Source organism: Trifolium pratense, linkage group LG7 (genome assembly GCF_020283565.1).
Source record: "Trifolium pratense cultivar HEN17-A07 linkage group LG7, ARS_RC_1.1, whole genome shotgun sequence".
Taxonomy (NCBI): Eukaryota; Viridiplantae; Streptophyta; class Magnoliopsida; order Fabales; family Fabaceae; genus Trifolium; species Trifolium pratense.
The window spans coordinates 39,830,293-39,855,029 of NC_060065.1; the positions used below are offsets into that span (position 1 = coordinate 39,830,293).

General features: G+C 33.8%; 3 protein-coding genes and 1 non-coding gene across 4 annotated transcripts; 2 read left to right on the top strand and 2 right to left on the bottom strand.

Annotated features, from left to right (window-relative positions):
• The first annotated feature begins 8,103 nt into the window (after positions 1–8,103).
• LOC123897781 (cysteine-rich and transmembrane domain-containing protein B-like) lies at positions 8,104–8,839 on the top strand. Its single transcript, XM_045948561.1, has 2 exons — positions 8,104–8,260; positions 8,389–8,839. The coding sequence occupies exons 1-2, from the start codon at positions 8,224–8,226 to the stop codon at positions 8,589–8,591; spliced, it is 240 nt and encodes a 79-aa protein (XP_045804517.1). The 5' UTR covers positions 8,104–8,223; the 3' UTR covers positions 8,592–8,839.
• A 2,633-nt stretch (positions 8,840–11,472) lies between these two features.
• TRNAN-GUU lies at positions 11,473–11,546 on the bottom strand. Its single transcript has one exon. It is a non-coding gene; the product is annotated as a tRNA-Asn (tRNA).
• Positions 11,547–12,188: 642 nt separating this feature from the next.
• Positions 12,189–13,090, top strand: LOC123897782 (cysteine-rich and transmembrane domain-containing protein WIH1-like). The gene is made up of 2 exons (XM_045948562.1): positions 12,189–12,339; positions 12,684–13,090. The coding sequence occupies exons 1-2, from the start codon at positions 12,306–12,308 to the stop codon at positions 12,884–12,886; spliced, it is 237 nt and encodes a 78-aa protein (XP_045804518.1). The 5' UTR covers positions 12,189–12,305; the 3' UTR covers positions 12,887–13,090.
• A 1,229-nt stretch (positions 13,091–14,319) lies between these two features.
• On the bottom strand, positions 14,320–19,208 carry LOC123896787 (eukaryotic translation initiation factor 2 subunit gamma-like). Its single transcript, XM_045947158.1, has 9 exons — positions 18,950–19,208; positions 18,217–18,333; positions 18,028–18,089; positions 17,300–17,412; positions 17,115–17,217; positions 16,443–16,670; positions 16,139–16,357; positions 15,128–15,388; positions 14,320–14,923 (listed from the first exon to the last, which is right to left on the bottom strand). The coding sequence occupies exons 2-9, from the start codon at positions 18,323–18,325 to the stop codon at positions 14,615–14,617; spliced, it is 1,404 nt and encodes a 467-aa protein (XP_045803114.1). The 5' UTR covers positions 18,326–18,333; positions 18,950–19,208; the 3' UTR covers positions 14,320–14,614.
• Positions 19,209–24,737: the final 5,529 nt, after the last annotated feature.

Consider the following 24,737-nt stretch of genomic DNA (forward strand, 5'->3'; position numbering starts at 1 on the left):
CAACTTACCGACAATAGAAATACTTTGTGAAAGTTCATGTGAGTCTTACCTCAGTTAATAGGAGCAGTTTTTGTGTAAACTTGGGTCAAATAAGCAAGGGTGGAAAGATAGAAGCAGTTTTTGTCCGAGTGTTCGGAATACGATGACCGCCGATGTGTTAACATTGTATGATGGTAGTAGCATCCGAGATTTACTTCGCTTCATAAGTAATTTTATTATACACAGAGACCATAAGAGATGCCAGGTAATTAATGTTTTTACCATTATCGTTTATATCCCCATTGTACTAAATTGTTATATAGATTAGTTTGTTAATTAGTTGCATATTTTGTTAATATAGATTAGTTTGTTAATTAGTTGTAATTCTTATGTATTAAATATATCTCTTGGAATAATATATCTAAATGATCAAGAACACTATCGACCAACTATGACACCACTAATACATTACAAAGTTTAATTACAAAAAATTAAATATTAATAAATCATATAGAGCATATTTTTTCCTCATTTTCATGTATTAAATATGATTATTCGAATCATGCATATTAATTACTAAGAATACCACGAACCAACTACAATAATTTATAACACCGCCAATATTTTTTTTTGAAGAATTCTTTCTCTCTAATTTTGCATGTATTAAATGACTTTTGGATTCATACATGTTATGTGATAATAGTATCTCCGTCCCTAAATATAAGACTCATTTTGAGATTTTTTCTTGTCCCTTTTTATAAGATTCATTTCAAATTTTTAAAAGCATTAATTATTTCTTTACCAATATACCTCTAATTATAGTGCAATTTTTTCTACGATCTACAATAAATATTTCTAAAAAATTAAATCATTATCTCTATAAAATTGTAAAAAGAATACTCCATCCATTCATTTTTATAAGCAGCAATAGATTGACCAGAGGATTGTGAGATTAATATAAAAAATTTAACCAACAATAGTGTTGGAATCATATTCATATAGAATTTCACTATTATTAATAATTTTATTATTATGTTTTTCTAATTAGGCATGGAAGCTATGGTTAGAGGATAACATTATATCTCTAATAGATCCAGAAGTGTGGGATGCATGCTTTGAGAGCAACATGTTGAGTTGCATACAAATAGGACTACTTTGTGTGCAAAAACTTCCAAGAGAAAGGCCAAATATATCAACTGTTGTTTTGATGCTTATAAGTGAGATTATACATCTTCCTCCTCCAAGGAAAGTTGCATTTGTTTACAGACAAAGTACACAATCTTCTCAAAAAAGTCATCAATCTTCTCGACATTGAAGCATGAACAATCTGACCCATCCAAGCTTTTGTGTAAACTTGGGTCAAATGAGCTAGAGTGGAAACATAGGAGTAATTTTTGTCCGAGTGTTCGGAATGCAATGACCGCCGATGAGTTAACATTGTATGATAGTAGTAGCATCCGAGATTTACTTCGCTTCATAAGTAATTTTATTATACACAAAGACCATAAGGGATACCGGGTTATTAATGTTTTTACCTGCATTATTGTTTATATCCCTCATTGTACTAAATTGTAATATAGATTAGTTTGTTAATTAGTTGCATATTTTGTTTACAGCATATCCTTGGCGGGTCGTCGGGTGAGGCCTATGATTATATTATGGAGTCATGTCCACAAATGATAAAAATAACCTTTGAAGTTTTCCAATAGCACTGGTACGATGACTACCACTTAGGGAAATTTGTGTTTAACGGTTAGTTATTTGTATATTAATATTTGTCCAAATGAAACTATTAACATTTTATATTTAGGTCTACTACGTATGCACATATAGTGACAGTTTAAGATTCGGTATTATGTTTTGATAAGACAAAAAAGATTAGGCATTCGTAATCTTTTTACTTTTTTGTTGTTTAAGAGATTGATTAATTAGGCATTATGTTGAATTTAATTTTCTTTGACTCTTATATTAAATGGGTTGTGATTCGGTCACTTACATATTAATTTATGAAATTGTAAAATATTTTGGTTTTAGTTTTTTGAATAAGCATATCCCTTATCCAAATTAGCTATTGTGCTTCTAGATAAAATAAAAAAATTTAAACTCACCTAAAAGCGTTTAGATGAATCGACACATGTGTCTTCTAACTTAATTAAGATTATAACTTAATAAAAATTGATGCAACCGTACAATTTCAAGGAACATGCCGAATATTTCCTCCTCAATCTACCTGATTCAACAATTCTTGTATGTTTTAAAGGTGATGCAATGCAATCAACGAAACTTAGTAAACATCGTTGAGAGATATTCTATATCAGTGACTAAAAACAGTCATACAAAATAACCAAAAAAAGAACAAAACACAAGAAAGTTGTAAAACATCTAGAAATCTTTATCCCTAAACTTACCTGTACAACGGTTGTGTTAGGAAAGAAAGATTGAAGTGTGAGATGTTGAAGAATGGTTCAAGTGAAGTGAAACAAGATGGTTTTTCTGTGAAACATAATATGAAAGTTCTTGATTTTATTGATTCTATTCTATTGACAGCTCAGTCCATAATCAAAATAAGTGTGAAACAGATTGTTTGAAAAATTGTTCTTGTTTGGCACATGCATACGATCCTTACATAGGTTGTATGTATTGGAGTCGAGAGTTAGTTGATTTGCAAAAAATTTCTTATGGTGCTAGAGTTGATCTCTTCATTCGTGTACCGGCTGAATTAGGCATGATTTCTCTCTTTCTTTCTAAGAATCTTTTGCTTTTGTTTCGAGTAAGATTATCTAGTTTATCTTCTAAAAAGAAATTAATTTTTTTTGTTGGAACATTTGTAAGATTTTATTCTAATCAAAATTAAATATCAAAGTTGCATCAAAATGTTTGATACTGCAGACACGAGACATAATTTTTTTTAAGTCAGAGTCTAAAACACATTAGTCAGAGTCTAATATGTTGAGTACAGCTGCAGTTGCAGATAATAAAAAGAAAAAAGGGCACAACAACAATTTTATAATCATTCCTACTGTTAGAGGGATAAGAGCACTTACCTTAGTTATATGTGCTTATCTTTTGTGGAGCAAATGTTCTGCTAGACATAAAGGTAGATTTGCATTATTTCTATTTCTTTCTTAAATTCATGAACATTGAGTCATTGACATTTTGCAAGTCCAATAGAGTAAGTTTAAGTGTGAACAAAATCGTTTTTTAATTTATTTATATAAAGAGTTATTTATTTTTGTAAATTTTTACATTATTTTTTGTGCTGACTATATATACTCATGTTAACAAACTGACAAACGTATTCAGAAAGACTCTCAAAACTCGATTATGAGAGGACAAAAACAAATGAAATTGGATGAGCATGAGCTACCACTATATGATTTTAAAAAGCTCGAAACTGCCACAAACAATTTTCACATTGATAACATGCTTGGGAAGGGAGGTTTTGACCCAGTATACAATGTGAACTTTGTCTAAAATTTTGTATGTAATTTTTTGCACTGTATACTATAAATTCAATACAGTAGTAAAATATTATTCACGCTATCTAGAAAATAATGGAAGATGGTCAAGAAATTGCAGTGAAAAGACTCTCAAAAACATCTGGACAAGGAATAGAAAAATTCATGAATGAAGTATTGGTGATTTCAAAACTTCAACATCGAAATCTTGTAAGACTTCTTGGTTGTTGTGTTGAAAGAGGCGAGCAAATGTTGGTTTATGAGTTGATGCCAAATAAGAGTTTGGATGCTTTTCTCTTTGGTAAGTTATTTTGCTTCTTTTGTATTCTTACTTCAAATTAAAATTGTTAGCTCACTTGGTGGTAGTTCGAAACAATGATGAATAATTTCTTTGCTTGTTTTCAAAACCTCTTTGTTAAGATAGGAGCAGTTTTTGTCCGAATGTTCGGAATGCGATGACCGTCGATGAGTTAACATTGTATGATGGTAGTAGCATCCGAGATTTACTTCGTTTCATAAGTAATTTTATTATACACAGAGACCATAAGAGATCCTGGGTAATTAATGTTTTTACAATTAACGTTTATATCCCCATTGTACTAAATTATAATATAGATTACTTTGTTAATTAGTTGCATATTTTGTTAATATAGATTAGTTTGTTAATTAGGGTTAATTCTTATATATTAAATATATCTCTTGGAATAATATATCTCAATGATCAAGAACACTACCGACCAACTTCGACACCACTAATACATTACGAAGTTTAATTAAAAAAATTAAATATTAATAAATCGTATACAACATATTTTTCCTCATTTTTATGTAGTAAATATGATTATTGGAATCATGCATATTAATTACTAAGAATACCACGAACCAACTACAACAATTCATAACACCGGCAATATATTTTTTGAAGAATTCTTTCTCTCTAATTCTGCATGTATTAAATGACTTTTGGATTCATACATGTTATGTGATAATACTATCTCCGTCCCTCAATATAAGACCCATTTTCAGATTTTTTCTTGTCCCTTTTTATAAGACTCATTTCAAATTTTTAAAAGCATTAATTATTTCTTTACCAATATACCTCTAATTATAGTGCAATTTTTTCTACGATCTACAATAAATATTTCTAAAAAAGTTAAATCATTATCTCTCTATAAAATTGTAAAAAGAATACTCCCTCCATTCATTTTTATAAACATCAATTATGGAAAAAATTTAGTCCTTTTTATAAGCAACCTATAAATAATTACACTTTTACCCTTATTAAATTCTATAAATAAGACTTCTCTCCAATGTTATGCATTAAATAATAAACATATTCCAAGGTTAGTTTTGGAATAGACTATAAACTTTTAGAATTTTTAATAAAAAAAATAGGATCTTTGGTATGTGTTTTTTTTCTTTCTTTTCAAATTGTTGCTTATAAAAAGGAATGGAGGGAGTATTAATTTGTCAACAAATTTAATACCATAATTCACTTTTTTAATTTCCGTGATTTTCTCAAAAAGGTCTAATATTTAGGCTTTGTTTGGCAAAAATAGTAGATAACTGATAAGCTAACTGATAGCTTATAGCTAATGGCTGATATTTGATAGGCTAATGACATATCGGAATGCGATGACCTTCGATGAGTTAACATTGTATGATAGTAGTAGCATCCGAGATATACTTCGCTTAATAAATAATTTTATTATACACAGAGACCATAAGAGATAATGGGTAATTAATGTTTTTACAATCATCGTTTATATCTCCCATTGTACTAACTTGTAATATAGATTAGTTTGTTAATTAGTTGCATATTTTGTTAATATAGATTAGTTTGTTAATTAGTTGTAATTCTTATGTATTAAATATATCTGTTGGAATAATATATCTCAATGATCAAGAACACTACCGATCAACTACAACACCACTAATACATTACGATGTTTAATTAAAAAAAATTAAATATTAATAAATCATATACAACATATTTTTCCTCATTTTTATGTAGTAAATATGATTATTGGAATCATGCATATTAATTACTAAGAATACCACGAACCAACTACAACAATTCATAACACCGGCAATATATTTTTTGAAGAATTCTTTCTCTCTAATTCTGCATGTATTAAATGACTTTTGGATTCATACATGTTATGTGATAATACTATCTTCGTCCCTCAATATAAGACCCATTTTCAGATTTTTTCTTGTCCCTTTTTATAAGACTCATTTCAAATTTTTAAAAGCATTAATTATTTCTTTACCAATATACCTCTAATTATAGTGCAATTTTTTCTACGATCTACAATAAATATTTCTAAAAAAGTTAAATCATTATCTCTCTATAAAATTGTAAAAAGAATACTCCCTCCATTCATTTTTATAAACATCAATTATGGAAAAAATTTAGTCGTTTTTATAAGCAACCTATAAATAATTACACTTTTACCCTTATTAAATTTTATAAATAAGACTTCTCTCCAATGTTATGCATTAAATAATAAACATATTTCAAGGTTAGTTTTGGAATAGACTATAAACTTTTAGAATTTTTAATAAAAAAAATACGATCTTTGGTATGTGTTTTTTTCTTTCTTTTCAAATTGTTGCTTATAAAAAGGAATGGAGGGAGTATTAATTTGTCAACAAATTTAATACCATAATTCACTTTTTTAATTTCCGTGGTTTTCTCAAAAAGGTCTAATATTTAGGCTTTGTTTGGCAAAAATAGTAGATAACTGATAAGCTAACTGATAGCTTATAGCTAATGGTTGATAGTTGATAGGCTAATGACATATCGGAATGCGATGACCTTCGATGAGTTAACATTGTATGATAGTAGTAGCATCCGAGATATACTTCGCTTAATAAATAATTTTATTATACACAGAGACCATAAGAGATAATGGGTAATTAATGTTTTTACAATCATCGTTTATATCTCCCATTGTACTAACTTGTAATATAGATTAGTTTGTTAATTAGTTGCATATTTTGTTAATATAGATTAGTTTGTTAATTAGTTGTAATTCTTATGTATTAAATATATCTGTTGGAATAATATATCTCAATGATCAAGAACACTACCGATCAACTACAACACCACTAATACATTACGATGTTTAATTAAAAAAAATTAAATATTAATAAATCATATACAACATATTTTTCCTCATTTTCGTGTAATAAATACGATTATTCGAATCATGTATATTAATAACTAAGAATACCACGAACCAACTACAATAATTCATACCACCGCCAATATATTTTTTGAAGAATCCTTTCTCTCTAATTCTGCATGTATTAAATGACTTTTGGATTCATACATGTTATGTGATAATACTATCTCCGTTCCTCAATATAAAACCCATTTTGAGATTTTTTCTTGTCGCTTTTTATAAGACTCATTTCAAATTTTTAAAAGCATTAATTATTTCTTTACCAATATACCTCTAATTATAGTGCAATTTTTTCTACGATCTACAATAAATATTTCTAAAAAAATTAAATCATTATCTCTTTATAAAATTGTAAAAAGAATATTCCCTCAATTTTTTCTACGATCTTCATAAGTAATTTAATTATACACAGAGACCATAAGAGATACCCAGTAATTAATGTTTTTACCTGCATTATTGTTTATAAAACTAGAAACTGAACACAGAGAAACCGAAAAAAAAAACTAGAAACAGAAAAACAGGAAAAAAATCAGCAAAAGGGGAAAATAAACTTAAAATTTATACCTATTGTGCGTTGTAATGCTGTGACCCTGTGTCCTCCGCTGTCTCAGACTGAGTCGTCGCCATGTGAAAGAATAGAATGAACAAAACTGAGAAAACGAACAACCAGAGAATGATCTCTGAGAGAGAAGAGATGGAAGTGGAAGAAGGGTTTGGATAGGGAAATTCTGTCGGGGTTGGAAATAGATGCGGGGAGTTGGGGTGGGGAGAAATTGGAGATGGTGAGAAAGGGAAGTGCGTGATTCAGAAGGAGGTTGATCGTGAAACACCAGTTAGGTTTAGGAGTGGATGAATTTGTTCTTCAATTGTGTTGATGATGAAGATAAATTGATTTTTCAAATTATTAAATTAAATATTGAAATACAATTTGTATAATTTATGGGGTTAAAAGTTAATTTTCTATTGGTTGAATTGACTATTGTATCGGTACATCAAGTTTTAACAAAAGCACCGTAGAATTTGCCAATGATTAAATTGGTTGAGTATGCCACACATAAACAGAGACCCACATAAAGGATAAAATTGAAAAAAAATGACTTTAAAAGTTGTATAAATCATTTATTTTGGGACAAATTAAAGTTAAAAAAATGTCATTTAAAATGAGACGGAGGGACTACCAAAGAGAGTAAAATTGAGCCATGATTGGGTAAAGCAATCCTTATTGGACATGTACCTTTGACCATTTTTTGTTTTTCTAGACCGACTATCACTAGTTGACGACACAAAAAAATCTAGAAAGGGCGGAATGTTTGGAAGCATACGCGTGGAACTTTATGATAAATATTGAATGTGTCACGGTATAAGCCACTTAGCGTATTTAATTTAAGCTCAAGCTCAAATTTAAACAAACAACGTCTTACACTTTCCTTAACGCGTTTATATCTAACACGTCATTCCAAATGAAACTTATATATATACACACATTTTTCCTTCTTCAATAATCATATAACTTATACTAATTCTTTCATACTCTTTCATTCTTCAACAACTATTTGATAATACTACCGAAGCAACCAACTTCATCATCAATCAATATGAGTAGTCACTTTAACAATCAACAACAAGCCCCTGGTAAGTACTCTTTCTTATTCTTATATTTAACATAATCATAATACTATATGCATTACCCATGTTTAATTTCCATGTGAATTATGAAATTTTGTAACTGAAATTAATGACATAATCTATTATATGTGCAGTATCATATCCACCAACAGGTGAAGCCTATTCTTCAGCTCAATATGTAAGTGCCCCACCACCTATGGGTTACCCTTCAAAAGATGGCTCTGAAGGGTACCCCCAACAAAGGATTCAAGACCAAACAACTAGTAGGGGTGATGGTTTCTGGAAAGGATGTTGTGCTGCTCTATGTTGTTGTTGTGCTCTTGATATCTGCTTTTAAGTCATCTGATTCAATGATTATTATATAGCACAGATTGTGTTTATTGTTACCCCATGTGTTTCCTATTGTATTCTTTGTAGTTTGTAGAAAAATAAGGATTTTTAATCATTTTGGACATTATGTATTTATTTGTCCATTTGATGGATGCTATTTGTTTGTTTCCCTTGTATTTGAGACTTCTTGATGTACTATATATGTATCTTAAACTCCAAAACATTTTTTCACATACTCTTAATTTATGAGTTAAATATTTTTTTTCCTATAAATATTTTAAATTTTTATTTTAATTCCTCCAAACAAATTCACAAGTTTTTGTCTCCAATTATTTTCTATCACGATTTTTATCGCTTTTAATTTAATTTATGTCTATTCTTTGATATTTTATTACGGAACAGAACTGATTTTCACTGAACTGATTTTCCACTTAAATATTTGTAAAGTGGATGGAACAGAATGAATTATAAATATTTTATTTCAATTTTAACCTTTGAAAAAAATTCAAAATTTACGTGAGTAAAAAATAAATATACATTAGTAATAGGTTACTTATATTAAGTGATTTCATTTTATACCTCCCAAATTGGAGGGAAACAAAATAAAGGGAGATGATAGAATGAAATGGAATAAATTTCATTCAATCTATTTTCGAAAAATTCAAACAATAGAATGTTATTTTATTCCATCTCATACCACCATACAAACATAGTCTAAAGGACAAGTGCAACAACTAGTTTGACATTACTTGTTGTCCAAGTTCTTCCCAATCACCTTGGTTGCTATAAATAGAACATCATTTAAAGAAAATAGTAACAGACTTGAGATCTTAGATTTTACAATCTCATTTAAGCTAGATGTTAAGAAACATGACATCCATGAAGAAGAAGTGAAGAAGAGAGAAAAATGTGAAACTTCTTATCGATGATAATGAAACTGTATTACAATAATAAGAAAAATCAAAGAAGAATATTACATCAAAGCCTACTTATATATAACCAATAACTACTAACAAGTGCTCCTAATTATCAACTAACTATATATATCTTCAATACTAAAAAAGCTTTTGAGATCCGGAAAGAGAAATCAGGGCAGCGACTCAAACAAGGACTTTAGACCTCAAAATTTTGGATTAAAAACGGTCACCGAAAAAATTTAATTAAATTATAAATACATACTATTATAATAAAATATTAATAAAAGTTTATATAGTATATTTAGTCAAAATGGGTCTTGTCTTCTAAAAATCTCATCATATTCAACAAATTTAATTTAACAAGTAGTATTATTCTTTTGAACATTATAAAAAAAAAAAGTATTATTATTTTGAAGGTGTCGTTATAATTCTTTAGAATCTCTCATTATAAAATTTATTTTAGGTCTCTAAATTTGTCAGACCAATCATGATTGAAATAAGGGATATTTTTCAATAACACATAACAAAAAAAATTTGAGAGATTAACACCCCCAAATCAAGTAGTAAATAATAATGACTAATATTTCAACATTGAACCAAATTTCTTGTAAATTAATACTGTTAACTTGATTTTAATTTTTCATGTTCTCGTAGAAATATGATCAATGTCATTCTTCTTGTAAAAAAAAAAATCAATGTCATTCTTCAACGTAAAGAATTCTCAAAATAAAACAAAAAATCAACAACATTAAACAAGTCTGAATATAAAATCAAGCACCAACAAAATTTAATATGATTATTAAACAAGTCTCAAAGTAAATTCAAACATTTAGTCAAAAAAAAAAAAAGTTAATTCAAACACCAAAATAAATTAGATTAGAAAAGAAAGCAACATGAACATAGCTCACTTGATAGAGACATTGCATGTAATATGTAGAGACGAGATTCGAACTCCGGTATTCCCACTTATTCAACTTATTTAAAATTCTATCCACTACAAAAAAAAAAAACAACGCAAGTAAAATTTCATTTGACTTTTTTTTTTTTTTAAAAAAAAAGTAAAGAGAAATAAACAAAGTGAATTAAGTTCAGAATTTTTTTTCTACCCCAACATTTAACACTTTACCATTACAAACAAACCGATATTCCCATTTTACCCCTTTGGAAAATTTTAAAAATGAGTTTTAAACAATTAGCCACGGTTAAACCGTGGCTAACTTGAAGATTTTCCGGAATACTTTCCATATGTTTTCCGGTAATAAGTATAAATCGGAACAGTTGGAAAAAAAAGAGTTCAGGTAAGATTTAGCCACGGTTAAACCATGACAAACATTAAAATCTGAAAAAAAAATCTTAAGTTCATCAGTAACTTATAAAATTTATTGTCAATTAATATTTGAGTATTTTTTATTCACAATTAATGGTAGTAATTAGTTGCATTTTGTACTTAATTATATGTAATAAATTATATGTCAATTTACAAACGAATCACATTTTTAATATTAATAAAATAGAGAGCAAATCTTAGAGAAAAATTGAAGGAGAAAGAAGGAAAACAAGGAATCAAACATTAAAGACTACTATTTAGACTCAACACGGTTAACCCTAGTCACCATCTCCATCAAATTGAGGGCAGTAATTGTTTCACGATCTCTCTTCTCCAAGATGGTTGTCATCTGTCAACACAAACAACCATGATAGTACAATTTATATTGTTATTTGATATTATATGTTGTATATCGTATCTATGATTTTTAGCATATTGGTTTTTAACAACACAAAAGGTTTTCTTAATTTGACAATCAAAATGTTTATTTTTTATTTTTATGACAATAAAAGGTTTATTTTTTTATTAAAGTTAAATGGTGAAAAAAAAATTAGAACGGCATAAGAGGATATTCCATAACGTAAAAACATATTATAATTACTAATATTTAATATTAATTTTTGTTTTACTCAAAAATATAGAAACGCTAGAAGGAGGGCTTGAACCTCCGACCTTGTGGTTAACAGCCACACGCTCTAACCAACTGAGCTATTCCAGCAATTATATTAAATAATTATGAAATGTATTGTCAAATTCCTATTGAAGCAATGTTTATTGACATTAATAGTAGAGAATAATAAGTTGTTGTACCAAAAAAAAAAAAAGTTGCACATTGTACTTAATTATGTATTGTAAATAATTAAAATTATATTTAGAACAATTAATTCGGGACCCAAAAATAGTAAATGATAATCAATTTGGAATTACATGTTATTTAACAATTTTGATATTTCTGTCAGTTGAGCTAAAATTTATGGACGAACTGGTCAACTTAAAATACCAAACCTAAAACTCGATGTAATCTGCCAAAAATGAAGGGGTCCGATCCGTTTTGTCGATGCTCTTAACTGTTGAGTTATTTTGAAACCGACTATTGACGAGTTGACGACAAAATATAATCTAGAAAGAAATGCATGAATGTTTGGAAGCATAGGCGTGGGAAAAACAAAATTTGTTTGGATTGGAAGGATAATAATAAATACAAAAAAAAAAAGTGTCACGTTGCAAAGCACATAGCGTGCGTATTGAACTTCAATTACACTTTCCTTTCTCTTTCGTTTTCTACCCGTAACGCGCTTATCTCTTTCCAATAATCCAATTTTGTGTTTGCATTAAGTAACCAACTCCCAAATGAAACCTATAAATATATATACGTACACATTCTAACTTCTATATACTTTATTCAATCACATAACTTCTATCAATTCCATTATCTTATCTCATCCTTCAACAACTCTTGAAATAATTAATCATCAACATGAATCACTTTAACAATCAACAACAAGCCCCTGGTGAGTAATCTTTCCTATTTTTATCTTTAACATAATAGTACTCTATGCTAGCAACATGTTTCTAACATGGCACAACAAACTATGCTTTCCTAAATTTTGTAAAAAAAAAAAAAAAACTATGGTTTCCTTAATGAAATGATTATGGGCCCGTTTGGATTAACTTATTTTTGAGCTTATACAAACAGTTTATGCAATATAAATTAGGTTTTATGTTATTTTATAAGTTCACACTAGTGAAAATTGTATTTTTATAAGCTATTTTTTCATAAACTACATGCCTCACTAATTTTGACTGTTTTTAAAAAAAAAAATAGTACATGTCTAACATTATTGTGATGCTGCAGTATCATATCCACCAGCAAGTGAGGCATATTCTTCAGCTCAATATGTAAGTGCCCCACCACCTATGGGTTACCCTTCTAAGGATGGTTCTGAAGGGTACCCTCAACAAAGGATTCAAGACCAAACAACTAGCAGGGGTGATGGTTTTTGGAAAGGATGTTGTGCTGCTCTATGTTGTTGTTGTGCTATTGATATTTGCTTTTAAGTTATGATTGAATTATTAGGATGTAGCTTAGATTGTGCTTATTGTTACCACATAGTTTATCCTTTTTGTTTTCTATTGTATTCTTTGTAGTTTGTAGAAAAATAAGGATTTTTTTTTCTTGAGAGATTATGTATTTATTTATCCATTGATGGATATTACTTTGTTTCACTTGTATTTGATATTTGATACTTTATACTTTATGTATCTTGTTTTTTAATTATAGTGACTTTATGTTGTATTTAGACGTTATATTGTGATATAATTTTTTAATCAATAATTATTACTTATCGAACCTTTTGTATAATGATGCTATAATTCAAGGAAAATAATGATTATACACATAATTGCTCTAAAATAAATGGTTATCACATAAAGTACATGGTAATTGTAGGAGAACAATTAAAATCAAACTAAAATAGGCTTGAAAATATGTTATTACTTGCAAAGTTATCATACATGGTGACAAGTAATCATAATCCTTCCCTTATTATTAGCAACCATTTTGTTTCTAAATTTCTTGCTTTTTTCACCCTCTAATCTTAAATCAACTATAAAAATTATTTAAAGGTGACCCGCTGAAGCGTAGTGTAACCCGAGCGATCTTAGAATGATGAACGACAAAACAAAACACATCCATAAGTTCCTTTCAAGGAAACAACAATCTGGTCCCAAAAGTGGTCTATAACCTTTATCAAAGTCATCTTTCCAAGTAAAGAACACAAATATATTCTCTTGAAAACATGATTTTCTAGGGATGTTCATCATGAAAATTCAACTTCACTATAAAGCACCTTTTTATTCTAACAATAGTTATGCATTTAATATTTACTTATAATAATTATAGGAATGAGAACCTTTAGATTAAGACTCAAGTTCCTCTCTTCCTTTTTTTTTCCTTGCCCTGTAGGTGGGGTGGATATCTTAATTTGTGTTTTTATCTTGCACAAGAAGCCAACAAAAACATCATCCTCCCGGCCGACGCAAGCAATTGCAACCACCACCCTACGCACCACCATGATGCCATCCCCAGAATGAACTCCCAAACCTTTGTTGTTTCGGCACCCTCAATTGTGAGCAAGACCATCACAAAGACATTGTTTGATCTCCTTCCTTTGCACTCTTTCATAACTATCATTGTTTCGATCAATGAATGCAACTACTCCTTATCAACAAGCCGCTCCATCACAACATAATGTCTTCCAATGCTCTCACAAGACCACCAAAGAGCCACTGCATTTGTACAACATCCATCTCATGAGCAGTCACTCAACCTTCACACTAGAAGTTAAGTCCCCGATAAAATTTTAACGCCAAAGGTCCACACAGTTTTGTTAACGCATTCCAATACTGGAAGAGCTTAATAGTAACAAGGACCAGACGAAGTGTACCAGTCTTAAAATTTCAACAATTGCTTGGATATGTTGTTTACAGTATTAATCATGAAATGCCTCACTGTATAGCAAGATTACTGGATTAATTATTGGTAAGGTGACCAATGAATGAAAACAAGTGATGGCTGAGACATATGCTCGCATTCTAAACTCAATCAGAATAAGATACAATTTCAACAATAGGTAACCAACAACAATGAGAAAACAAAAAATTAACAATCTAATCCATCTCACAAAAATGGTTCCCAACAGTTTTTTCCCTTCCCACATACCTAAATTCATCTCAAGATTTTTTTATAAATGGTGTTTTCTTGTAGTCTTTCTCTTAATCTGTCTTTCAACTAAAAACGGGGGCAGGAGGGACTTCAAGGGTGATTCCAGCTTGGATTTGTCCCCAACCGATAAGACGCCAATGCTTCTCAACACGTCTACTTAGAGCAATCTTCTCACCCTTGCTGGTGCACACAGGGGAAGTAAGTTGCAACTTTGCCAAATCATTCTTCACAGCAACCACTCTGGCACCTGTTGACATAGAACCTATGTTCAACATTAGCATTTCTGCTTTCACCAGCTTTGAGACCTTTCCTTGTCTCTCGGAACCTTTTGTCCGGACACCAAGAAGCCGTCGAAGCAAGAAAAAGTTTACCTGCAAGACCATGTGCATAGTTCATTTCTAAATAAAAAAGTTTTCCAGCATAACAGAGAAACTAAATGTCATCTTTCATGAGTCACAACAGAAAAACGATCAACACTATTGATACTGAATGAGTACCAAGTGTAATTTACGTATAGATTTCAGATATGCTTGTGAATTGATAAATCAAGCCAGACCAGTATCACAGTAACCTACCTCAAGCTCCACAAAAACATCAGGCAGTGATCCAACCTCTCCGAGAACTTGCCCTACCAACCTGTCAGCACGGGTCAGAGTGGGATCCATTGTTGTTCCAACACCAATTAAGCCTCCAGGAACTGCAAATTGAAGCTCATTCTGTTCAGCAAATAATGAAACTATTCTGGAGTAGATGGGTGTGCATCGGATATTTCCACTCTCGTCTTTAATAACTATTCCAGGTCGAACTTCAATGAATTGGTTGACCCTTAAAACACCCTGCATATAATAAATTGTATGATTTGTTTAGAAAGAATGTGTCAAATGTCTAATCCCAAACTTGGCCCATGATCAACGGGTACATGGTCTCAGCCATTTGAAAATTCATCATAACATATTCAATTAGTTTAGACAAAAAAAACATAACACAAAGTTCATTCCCTTTTTCTTGTTTGGAAATAGAAAGGCATACAGAATCTTCTATCATGTTGTTTTAAAATTTGCATGTATAAGGTTTTCTGGAAGACCAGAAAATAGATGTAATAAATTAGAAGCTATTTGTTTCAAACTTATCGAGCATCCATGTCTATCATATTGCACATTCTTAACATTACTTGCACAACCCTTTGAAAGTCTAGAATAAATTAAAATGTTTTAAATAATGACAAAGTTCTGTAAATTATACAGGCAAAGATCTGTCCAAACAGTAATAGAATTAGAAATACTAAGAGCCTGCTTGGTTTAAGAAAATACTGAATATTTTCATTTCCAGTTTTCATTTAATTGCAAAAGCTACCCCTTGTTTTCACTCTGTTTCCACTTTTCAAATATTTGTACACAAAACAAGGTTCAAAGTGAAAACTACTGAAAGCAACATAAAAAGTGAAAACAAAGGAGCAGTTCTACAATTAAAAATGATATCAGCAACTGCAAAAATATTTAATAAAACCAAACAGACACTAACATCTGAATGTCAGGTTGGTGAAAATTAAGCATGGTTTTTGGAATATTGACCAAAGAAATACTCACCCTCAGAATACTTCCACCAGCTACACCTCCTTTTATTTCATCAACCTCATAACCAGGTTTATTGACATCAAACGACCGAATTACTATCATATTAGGTGGAGAAATGAAGTTCCGTTCAGGGATTGGGATCTTTTTCACGATGTACTCACACACGACATCAATATTATACTTCAATTGTGCTGAAATAGGTACTACTGGTGCACTATCAGCAACAGTTCCCTGGAAAACGAAAAAGGGAGTATCATTTATATTGATGAAAAGGGTTTCACTTGTATACATAAACTGCTTCATATAGAAAACTTACTTGGATAAACTTCTGAATTGCTTCGTGCTGATTGATTGCCACATTTTCTTGAATCAGATCTACCTTGTTCTGAAGGATTATGATGTGCTGCAGACGCATAATTTCCACAGCAGCTAAATGCTCAGAGGTTTGAGGTTGCGGGCAGCTTTCATTAGCAGCAATGAGTAGCAAAGCTCCGTCCATAATTGCAGCTCCGTTAAGCATAGTAGCCATGAGAATATCATGTCCCTACACAAATTGGAAAAGAAAAACGAATATCACACAGATGTAAAAGAAAGACAGCTAAACATGTATATATTTTATGATATATAGCATAAATTCGAGACCTGTAATTATCTGCCTTACATAAAGGATACCCATAGAAATATGAAAAACCTCACACCATATGGGAAAAAATAAAAGCAAAATATGTGAGCAATTTTAATTCTCCAACTCTGTACAATTGAATGCAAACCACTTCAATTGATTTAAAATGAACTTTAGAGAAAAACAGCATTGATCTACATAGTTGGTTCGGGGACGTTTAATAGTACATATCTTACAGGGATTAAATAATTGAGAGATAATAATGCTATGGAGAGCAAACAATTACAAGGGCAAACAAAACCAAATGTGCAGGCATATATAAGAGTAAATCCCCCTACATAAATAACAAATGGTTCAGGACCTTACTGGGCAATCAACAAAAGAAACATGTCTCAGCAATTTCATCTTGGAATTTTCAAACCCTGGTACATCACACATAGGATTATCTTCCTTTCCACTTCCATAAGCCCTGCAGGAAGAAATAAAATTGATCACATCACCAAAAGATGAATGACATAACACTAAAATAGAAAATCTAAAATAATACCCACTTGTAAGACATAGGCCTTGGACACCGTTCATCTTCACACTTGTATATTTTTGCGTTTGCATAACCAAGCTTGATTGTAATGTTACGTTCCAACTCATTTTTAAAACGCACAGTCTGCAAAACATTTATGGGAAAAGAGAGGTCAACAGTTTAACTATCCATTATCGAAGCTCAATATTGTTATCTATAAACCTTTACCAAAACTGAAAGTGCAGAAGAAGAAAAAGGTAGAAAATTGAATTGATCTTGAATATTATAAAACAACTATGTAACCACTAGGAGAAGATATCTACTTTTGTGGGGAGGGGGTTTCCATAAATGAGAAAGTTAAACAAATGAACCTAATTACGTAACTATACATACAATGCATCTGTGACGCACTTAAATCCATGTATTGAAACAAGCACACTTCATGATTCTATGGCGACTATGATTTCACAAATTTCATGTACCCACCTAGTAATGGGATTGAGAAAAATATAAACAGTTGGCAATGCTACTACTTGGATTGACAAAAATATAAATTGTTGCCAATGATCTTCACGAATTACGAAAATGAGTATATGCTAAAACTAAATTTTTGTATGCCACGATTCACATTGGTGTAAATAGGTCCGTCATTAAGAATTTACAGAACACCACATACCAGAAATTTCGCATACAGTTAAACACCGTCATTAATATCCAAACACCCCTAAAAAGTAGAGAAAAACTTGATGCAAAGCATACCTGAACACCTGATATTGCTTTCACAACTGTTGACTTTCCATGTGCCACATGACCTATGGTGCCTGCCAGGATAAATTTCAGTACCCATCAGCATTAACAGTCATCAATGAAAAATTAACCTACACATTTTTTGTTGAAGTTCTAAATTCTAATGTGATTGATTGCAGCAAATTTGATAATATACATTACCAATATTAATAGTAGCCTGACGGGATATAACTTCAGGAGAAAGTGGATGCAATTTTGTCACATCCAACTTACTCAGGTCTTGTTCCATCAACCCCCTACGAGTCGCCATTTTCACTTCTGCATCCAGTGAAAACTTTAATTAAGTAACAGAACTAATCTATGACAAGAAACCTCAATCAGAATCTACATTTTTGTTGTATATATGACAAAAAACCTATAAGCACAAACACTCCTCGGATTATGCATGTCCCAATGTCTGAACAGCAACACTTATCAGATTATTATCAGTGTCTCGGGTCAGTGTCGTCACGTGTCTGTGCTTCATTACAAAACCTATTTATCTCTATAGTATCACAAGACATCATCAGGAAAAGTATCTATACTTACAAGTTTCTATACAATTAAAAAAAAAATCAGAGCAACCATAAATAGACATTGATTATTGTTCTGTAATCAATTATCATTACCTAAAACTTTCTTATACAGATTTCAGAGATTTATAGATTGATTTCTCAATTTCAATTTTTGGAGTAAAACCCTACAACTATAGTAACTTTATGGAAATGATAATGTAATTTTTCATTCAAAATACAACAATTATATAAAATTAAAATTAAAAATACACATATTCAGCTCAAAAAACAGAAATCAATAAGCATAAATATAACAAAATCCAAAATCATTAGATTGGAAAGAAACACAAAATAAAATAAAAAGATTAATTAAGGGTTACCAATTAGTGGGATTTGAAAGTGGATGAGTAGAGAAGCTACAGTGACGGAATCTGGTGTGAGAAAAAAGAGTGAAGAAGATAGGGTTTGTTGTTTACGGTGAGAGATAGAACGAAGAAGAAGAGGGTTTCGAAATCGAAGGTAGGAGTGAAGATTTCTTGGATGGGGGTGGCTAGCTAGGTTTTTTTTTGTTGCTTTGCGTTTAGGAACAGCAGTGAGTGAATAAATGGGTTTGTGGATCTTTTTTGGTTTTATGGGTTTCGGGTTATTTCTTCATGGGCCAGACATGTACAATTTATATCCGGTAAATATTATTATAACCCATCATAAATACGTCTAGATAGACGAAATGACAAGTTATTGAAGACTCACATTTTGACATTTTTGTTAGTTGAGTTGGAATTTGTGAACATTTTTAGGCTTTTAATTTAAAAAATACTAGTATGTTAGTCTGAGTTATGTACCAGATTATTTTCGTTTTTAATGTTACATGAGATTATTTTAAAATATTATTTAGGTAATTTGGTTTAAAATTACACGATGAAATTGAAATAGTTTTTGCATGATATATATGTTTAAGGATGTTACATAATAGAATGAGATGGAGAGTATTCTTTTGTTTCCACGTCCTACATATTTAGGATATTATTCCTCTTGTTTTCATCTTTAAAATTATATAGAGACCTATAAATATAAAATAATTATAAACTTCATCCATTTGCTTATGTTCTTTTTCCTTTTGAATGTTGTTTATGTTCTTTTCATTTTGTATTATTTCAAATGTGATCTATGTTTTCAATTGTTTGTGAGATTGATTTTATTCAATTTATTTGAGTACGAAAATAAGATATATGTTTAAGATGTTACAAGAGGTATAGTATGATATATTTATATCTATCTATCTATCTCTCTCTCTCAAAAACTAATTACTATTTTTTTAATTGTATTAAAATATAAATTATTAGTATCTTCTATGTTTAGGCTAGTATCATTGTATAAATTATTAGTATCTTTCCTATTTAGATTAGTATATGATGACAGTGGTTTATTAACACTAAGAAGTGATATTTTTGCACTCCAACAGAATGAACCCAACGTGCAATCTAGGAATTGGATTAGATTCTTCATTCTTCGTGGGTTCTTAAGATAACAAGTTTACGGCCGTTTCAAATCGTGGTTTGATCGGCGTGTTTGAGTATCAGCAATCTAGGCGTGTATGAACTTGAACTTAAAAATAACACATAGAAAAGGGTAAATTACTGAAATGTAAATTGAGTTCATACATCAATCGATAATTTACGGCGTGTATTAAAAAGTGTATACTTTTTTTTGTTTAAAAGAAGTGTATACTTACGTTGTTTGTGGGTTAAAGCATGCAGATGTTTTTGCTATTTTAGGCTGTGTATTTTTCTCTTTTGGAAATGAACTCCCTATAACAGACTAAAGCTCTCCTATTTATAGGAAAACAAGAAAATTTGAGTAACCGTCTTCGAAATTTGCTTGGTGCCACGTTCTCCTTTTGTGTGAATAAACAATTGAAATGGCGGTTGTGAAAGTGCTGAACCGAAGATGATAATTGTTCTGGACTAGACTAATGCTAGTCCACCTAGACCCTCACAAAGTCCACATGGCTTGCCCAATCACCTCCATGTCAGCATGGCACAACCTCTCCACCAAGATAGGGTAAAATTACTACTCTACCCACCATCTAAGGGTGATATCTTGGCAGTCCCTCTTAATGGGCCTTGGCTAGTCCAGCCCACTAAGAGGACCTTTGGCCCAGAGCTGGGGGCTATAAATACTCTCCCTCTTGGGAGAGCAAGGTAGACACTATTCATTATTACAATTACTCTCTCTCTCTAACTTCTCTCTAAGTACCTCTTTGCTCTCTATATTCCTTGTCTGACTTTGGCATCGGAGCACCTGCAGGTACAACCCCCCCCTCCGTGGACCATCTGCTCGGATTGCTGCCTACCACCTGTTCAACGGACTTCCAGCTGGCCTTCTACCTGTTCTGATCAACAGTTAAGATCAGTGGCGCCGACTGTGGGGATCTGAGTTCTCCCCTTCTTTGTTTCGAGCAAGTAAACCAAAGAACAAAACCAATCATTCACATTTCCATCATGGCCAGTTCATCTCATTTCAACAATGACATTGAGGACGCTGCTCCTCCCGCTTCTCCCCGCCTGTCTCCTGCTCTCATCCCTGACCACCAGGCCCTCCCCGAGTCTGACCCAAGAGACGGGCAGGAAATTTCCTGGACTTCTGAGGACGGCGACCTGGTCGTCCTGACTGAGAAACAGGCTGGGAAGCGCCCCCAGTCCGAGCAGGGCAAATCAGCAGAGACCGATTTGTCCGCTGCCTCAGTTACCAACGCTGAGCTTGCTTCGCTCATAGCTGCCCTGAAGCAAACCACTGAAGCTCTCCAAGGCCAGAATCGCCGCATGGACGAGCAGAACGCAAGACTTGATCGCTTGGAGAGGAAGCAGCGATTTTCAAGGAACAACTCTCCTCCGCGGAGAACTCCTGCTTCTCAATCCCCTCCTCGTCAAGAGGTTGTCAGACAACGACGACCTGCACTTGAGAGGATTGAGCAGCCTAGCAAGAAAAGAGACCATGTCTCCCCTCCCCGCGAGGGTATATCTTCTCCTATTGTGAAGAAAGGAAAAACGGTGGACCGAACACCTCCTCGCAGCCAATTCTCCAGGAGCCCAACTCCTGATCGTGAGGACTCACCTCCCCTAAACTCACATGAGAGTGACGAGGAGGATCCTCGCTGCCCCTTGTCTCATGACATTCTCCAAGCACCTGTGCCAAAGGGATTCGAGCGACCACCTGCTCTCCTAGCCTACGATGGACTCACAGACCCAGATGAACACATTGCTTCAATCAACGCTACCCTGAACTTCTTAAGGGTCAGCGGAGCTATAAGATGCAGAATTTTCCCAACTACCCTCAGGAAGGGAGCTATGGCCTGGTATCACAGCCTACCTCCTCGTTCCATTGTCTCATGGATGGACCTCTCCGACCAGTTCCGCAGACACTTCACTGCTTCCCGCAAGCAGCCAAAGACCGAGGCAGTCCTGGACGCCATCTTCCAAGGTGATAATGAATCTCTCCGTAGTTTTATAGAGAGGTTCAACAAAGAGGCCGTCCAGGTAGAAACAACTGATGATATGAAGAAATACCTGCTCCAAAGGGGCCTCAGACCGAATACTGACTTTGCAAAAGCCGTGGGAATCGAAAAAACACGCACCTTTAGCGACCTCCTCCTCAAATCTCAACCATACATCCAATATGAAGAGCAACAAGCTGCAGATGCTGCCCGCTATGGGCGAGCAGGAAACAGTCAACCTGCTCCTCATTCAAATGCTGAACAGTCCAGCCGGGGAGGAGGAAGACGAAGAGGCGAAAGGCCTAGAGAGCCCCGTGGACCTCCCAGCACATTCAGCAACTACACTCCCCTTAATAAAAATCGGGAAGAAATTTGGAAAGAGTGCAACTCAGCTGAGTTCACTAAAGCAGGAATTAAATTTCCAAGACAACAACCCACAAAGCCTGGCCAAGACAAGAGCAGGTACTGCAAGTACCACAAAGGTTACGGCCATCTGACTGACGACTGCATCCAACTGAAAGACGCCATAGAAATTTTGATCAGAAATGGGCAAATCAAACAGTACGTGAAGAGGGGCAATGCTCCCCGGGCAGAAGCTGCTGAGACCAGCAACAATGAAGAAGCTGCACCAGAAAAATCCGGGCACAAGCCAGTTGCCCTTGCCATCTCCAGAACTGAAGACTTCTTTGTCCCTGACTACTTGGACGACACCTATGTTGCTCCCACGCTGAGCAAATGGGACGCACTTGCCCACGCTATGGTGATCTCCGCTGGGGGTTTTGACAAACAGACTGTGGGATCAATCAAAAGGAAATTTGAAGAATTACTGGATGGCCCCTCTAACATGAGTGCAACCTTAGACAAACCAAAAGGGCAGTCAAGGCCCATATCTTTCTATATGGAAGAGCTGCCCGGAGGAGCTGCAAACTCCCAGATACCCCTGCTCATCAGAGCGGACATGGCAAACATGGACGTCCGCAGGGTACTGGTCGACCAGGGAAGCTCCTGCGACATCATGTACTCCCAACTCTTTAAAACTCTGCAATTGGATGAAACCTACCTCACTCCCTATTTTGGATCCGATCTTTCTGGATTCAATGGGGCAACAACCAAGCCATGGGGCTACGTAGACTTGCTAGTCACCGTTGGCTCCGAAGAAACTGCAAAAACAATCAAGGTGAAATTCCTGGTAGTGGACTGCCCGTCTCTCTACCAATGCATCCTGGGCCGGACAGCCATTGCTGACTTAATGGCTGTCCCATCAACCGCCCATCTCAAAATGAAGTACTACACGCATAAAGGCCAAGTTGCAACCTTACATGGAGACATTGAAGCAGCAAGGAGAGTCTTCAATGCCTCCTCCAAGGGAAACGAGTACATCGGGCAGCTCCCCGAACCAAAGAAGTCCAAGGCAGCAGCTTCACTGCCCTTGCCAGAAATCAGCTCTATTGACCTCGACAGCCGCTTTTCCAAGCAGGAGAGCAAGGATGAAAAGAAGCTCCGCAAGGAGATGAAGGAGGACGACGAGGCGAGCCAAGAGCACCGTCGTCCAGTGCCGGATGGAGAGTTTGAGCTGATGCCCTTCGGAGAAGACCCGAACAGGGCAGTGAAAATTGGGACTGGGCTCCCCGAGCTTGCAAGGAAGCAACTTGAGGCCTGCTTGAAAGAAAACGCAGATCTGTTTGCATGGCACGCTTCCGAGATGCCTGGCTTGGACCCCAACGTAGCATGTCACCAGCTGACCATCGACCCCGCTGCACTTCCCGTAGTTCAACGTAGGCGTAGGCAGTCTCCCGAGAAATCGGAGGCTGCAGAAAAATGTGTAAAAGACCTCTTAGAGGCAAATTTTATTTCGGAGGCCAGGTATACAACCTGGCTGTCCAACGTTGTACTCGTCAAAAAATCTAATGGAAAGTGGAGGATGTGTTGCGACTATACCGATCTTAACAGGGCTTGCCCTAAAGACTCTTATCCCTTACCTTGCATTGATAGACTTGTTGATAATTCTTCTGGCTTTAAATTATTGTCTTTTATGGATGCTTATTCAGGTTATAACCAAATTCCAATGGCAGTAGCAGATAGAGAAAAAACAGCTTTCATGACCGACTCGGGCAACTATTACTACAAAGTAATGCCCTTTGGTCTCAAAAATGCAGGAGCTACATACCAGCGAATGATGAACAAAGTCTTCCGAGGACAAATAGGAGACATGCTCGAGGTATACATGGACGACATGATCGTAAAATCCCCCGAGGAACTCGACCATGTCCTGCACCTTCGAAAGGTGTTCGAGCAGGCCAGGAAGCACAACATGAGATTCAACCCAGAAAAGTGCACCTTCGGGGTCCGAGCAGGTAAATTCCTGGGATTTTACCTAACCGAGCGAGGAATTGAAGCCAACCCTGACAAGTGCAGAGCTTTTGCCGAGCTCCCCACTCCGAGCGATAAGAAGTCCATACAAACTCTTAATGGAATGCTAACATCGCTTTCCAGATTTGTATCCAAATCAGCACAACATGCACTCCCCTTTTTCAAACTACTAAAGAAAGAAGCAGTCTTCGAATGGACAGATGAATGCGAGCAAGCTCTCCAACATCTGAAAAAGGCCTTATCAGAGCCACCTGTCCTCTCACGACCAAGTGACGAGGAGGTATTATACCTGTACCTTTCAGTCG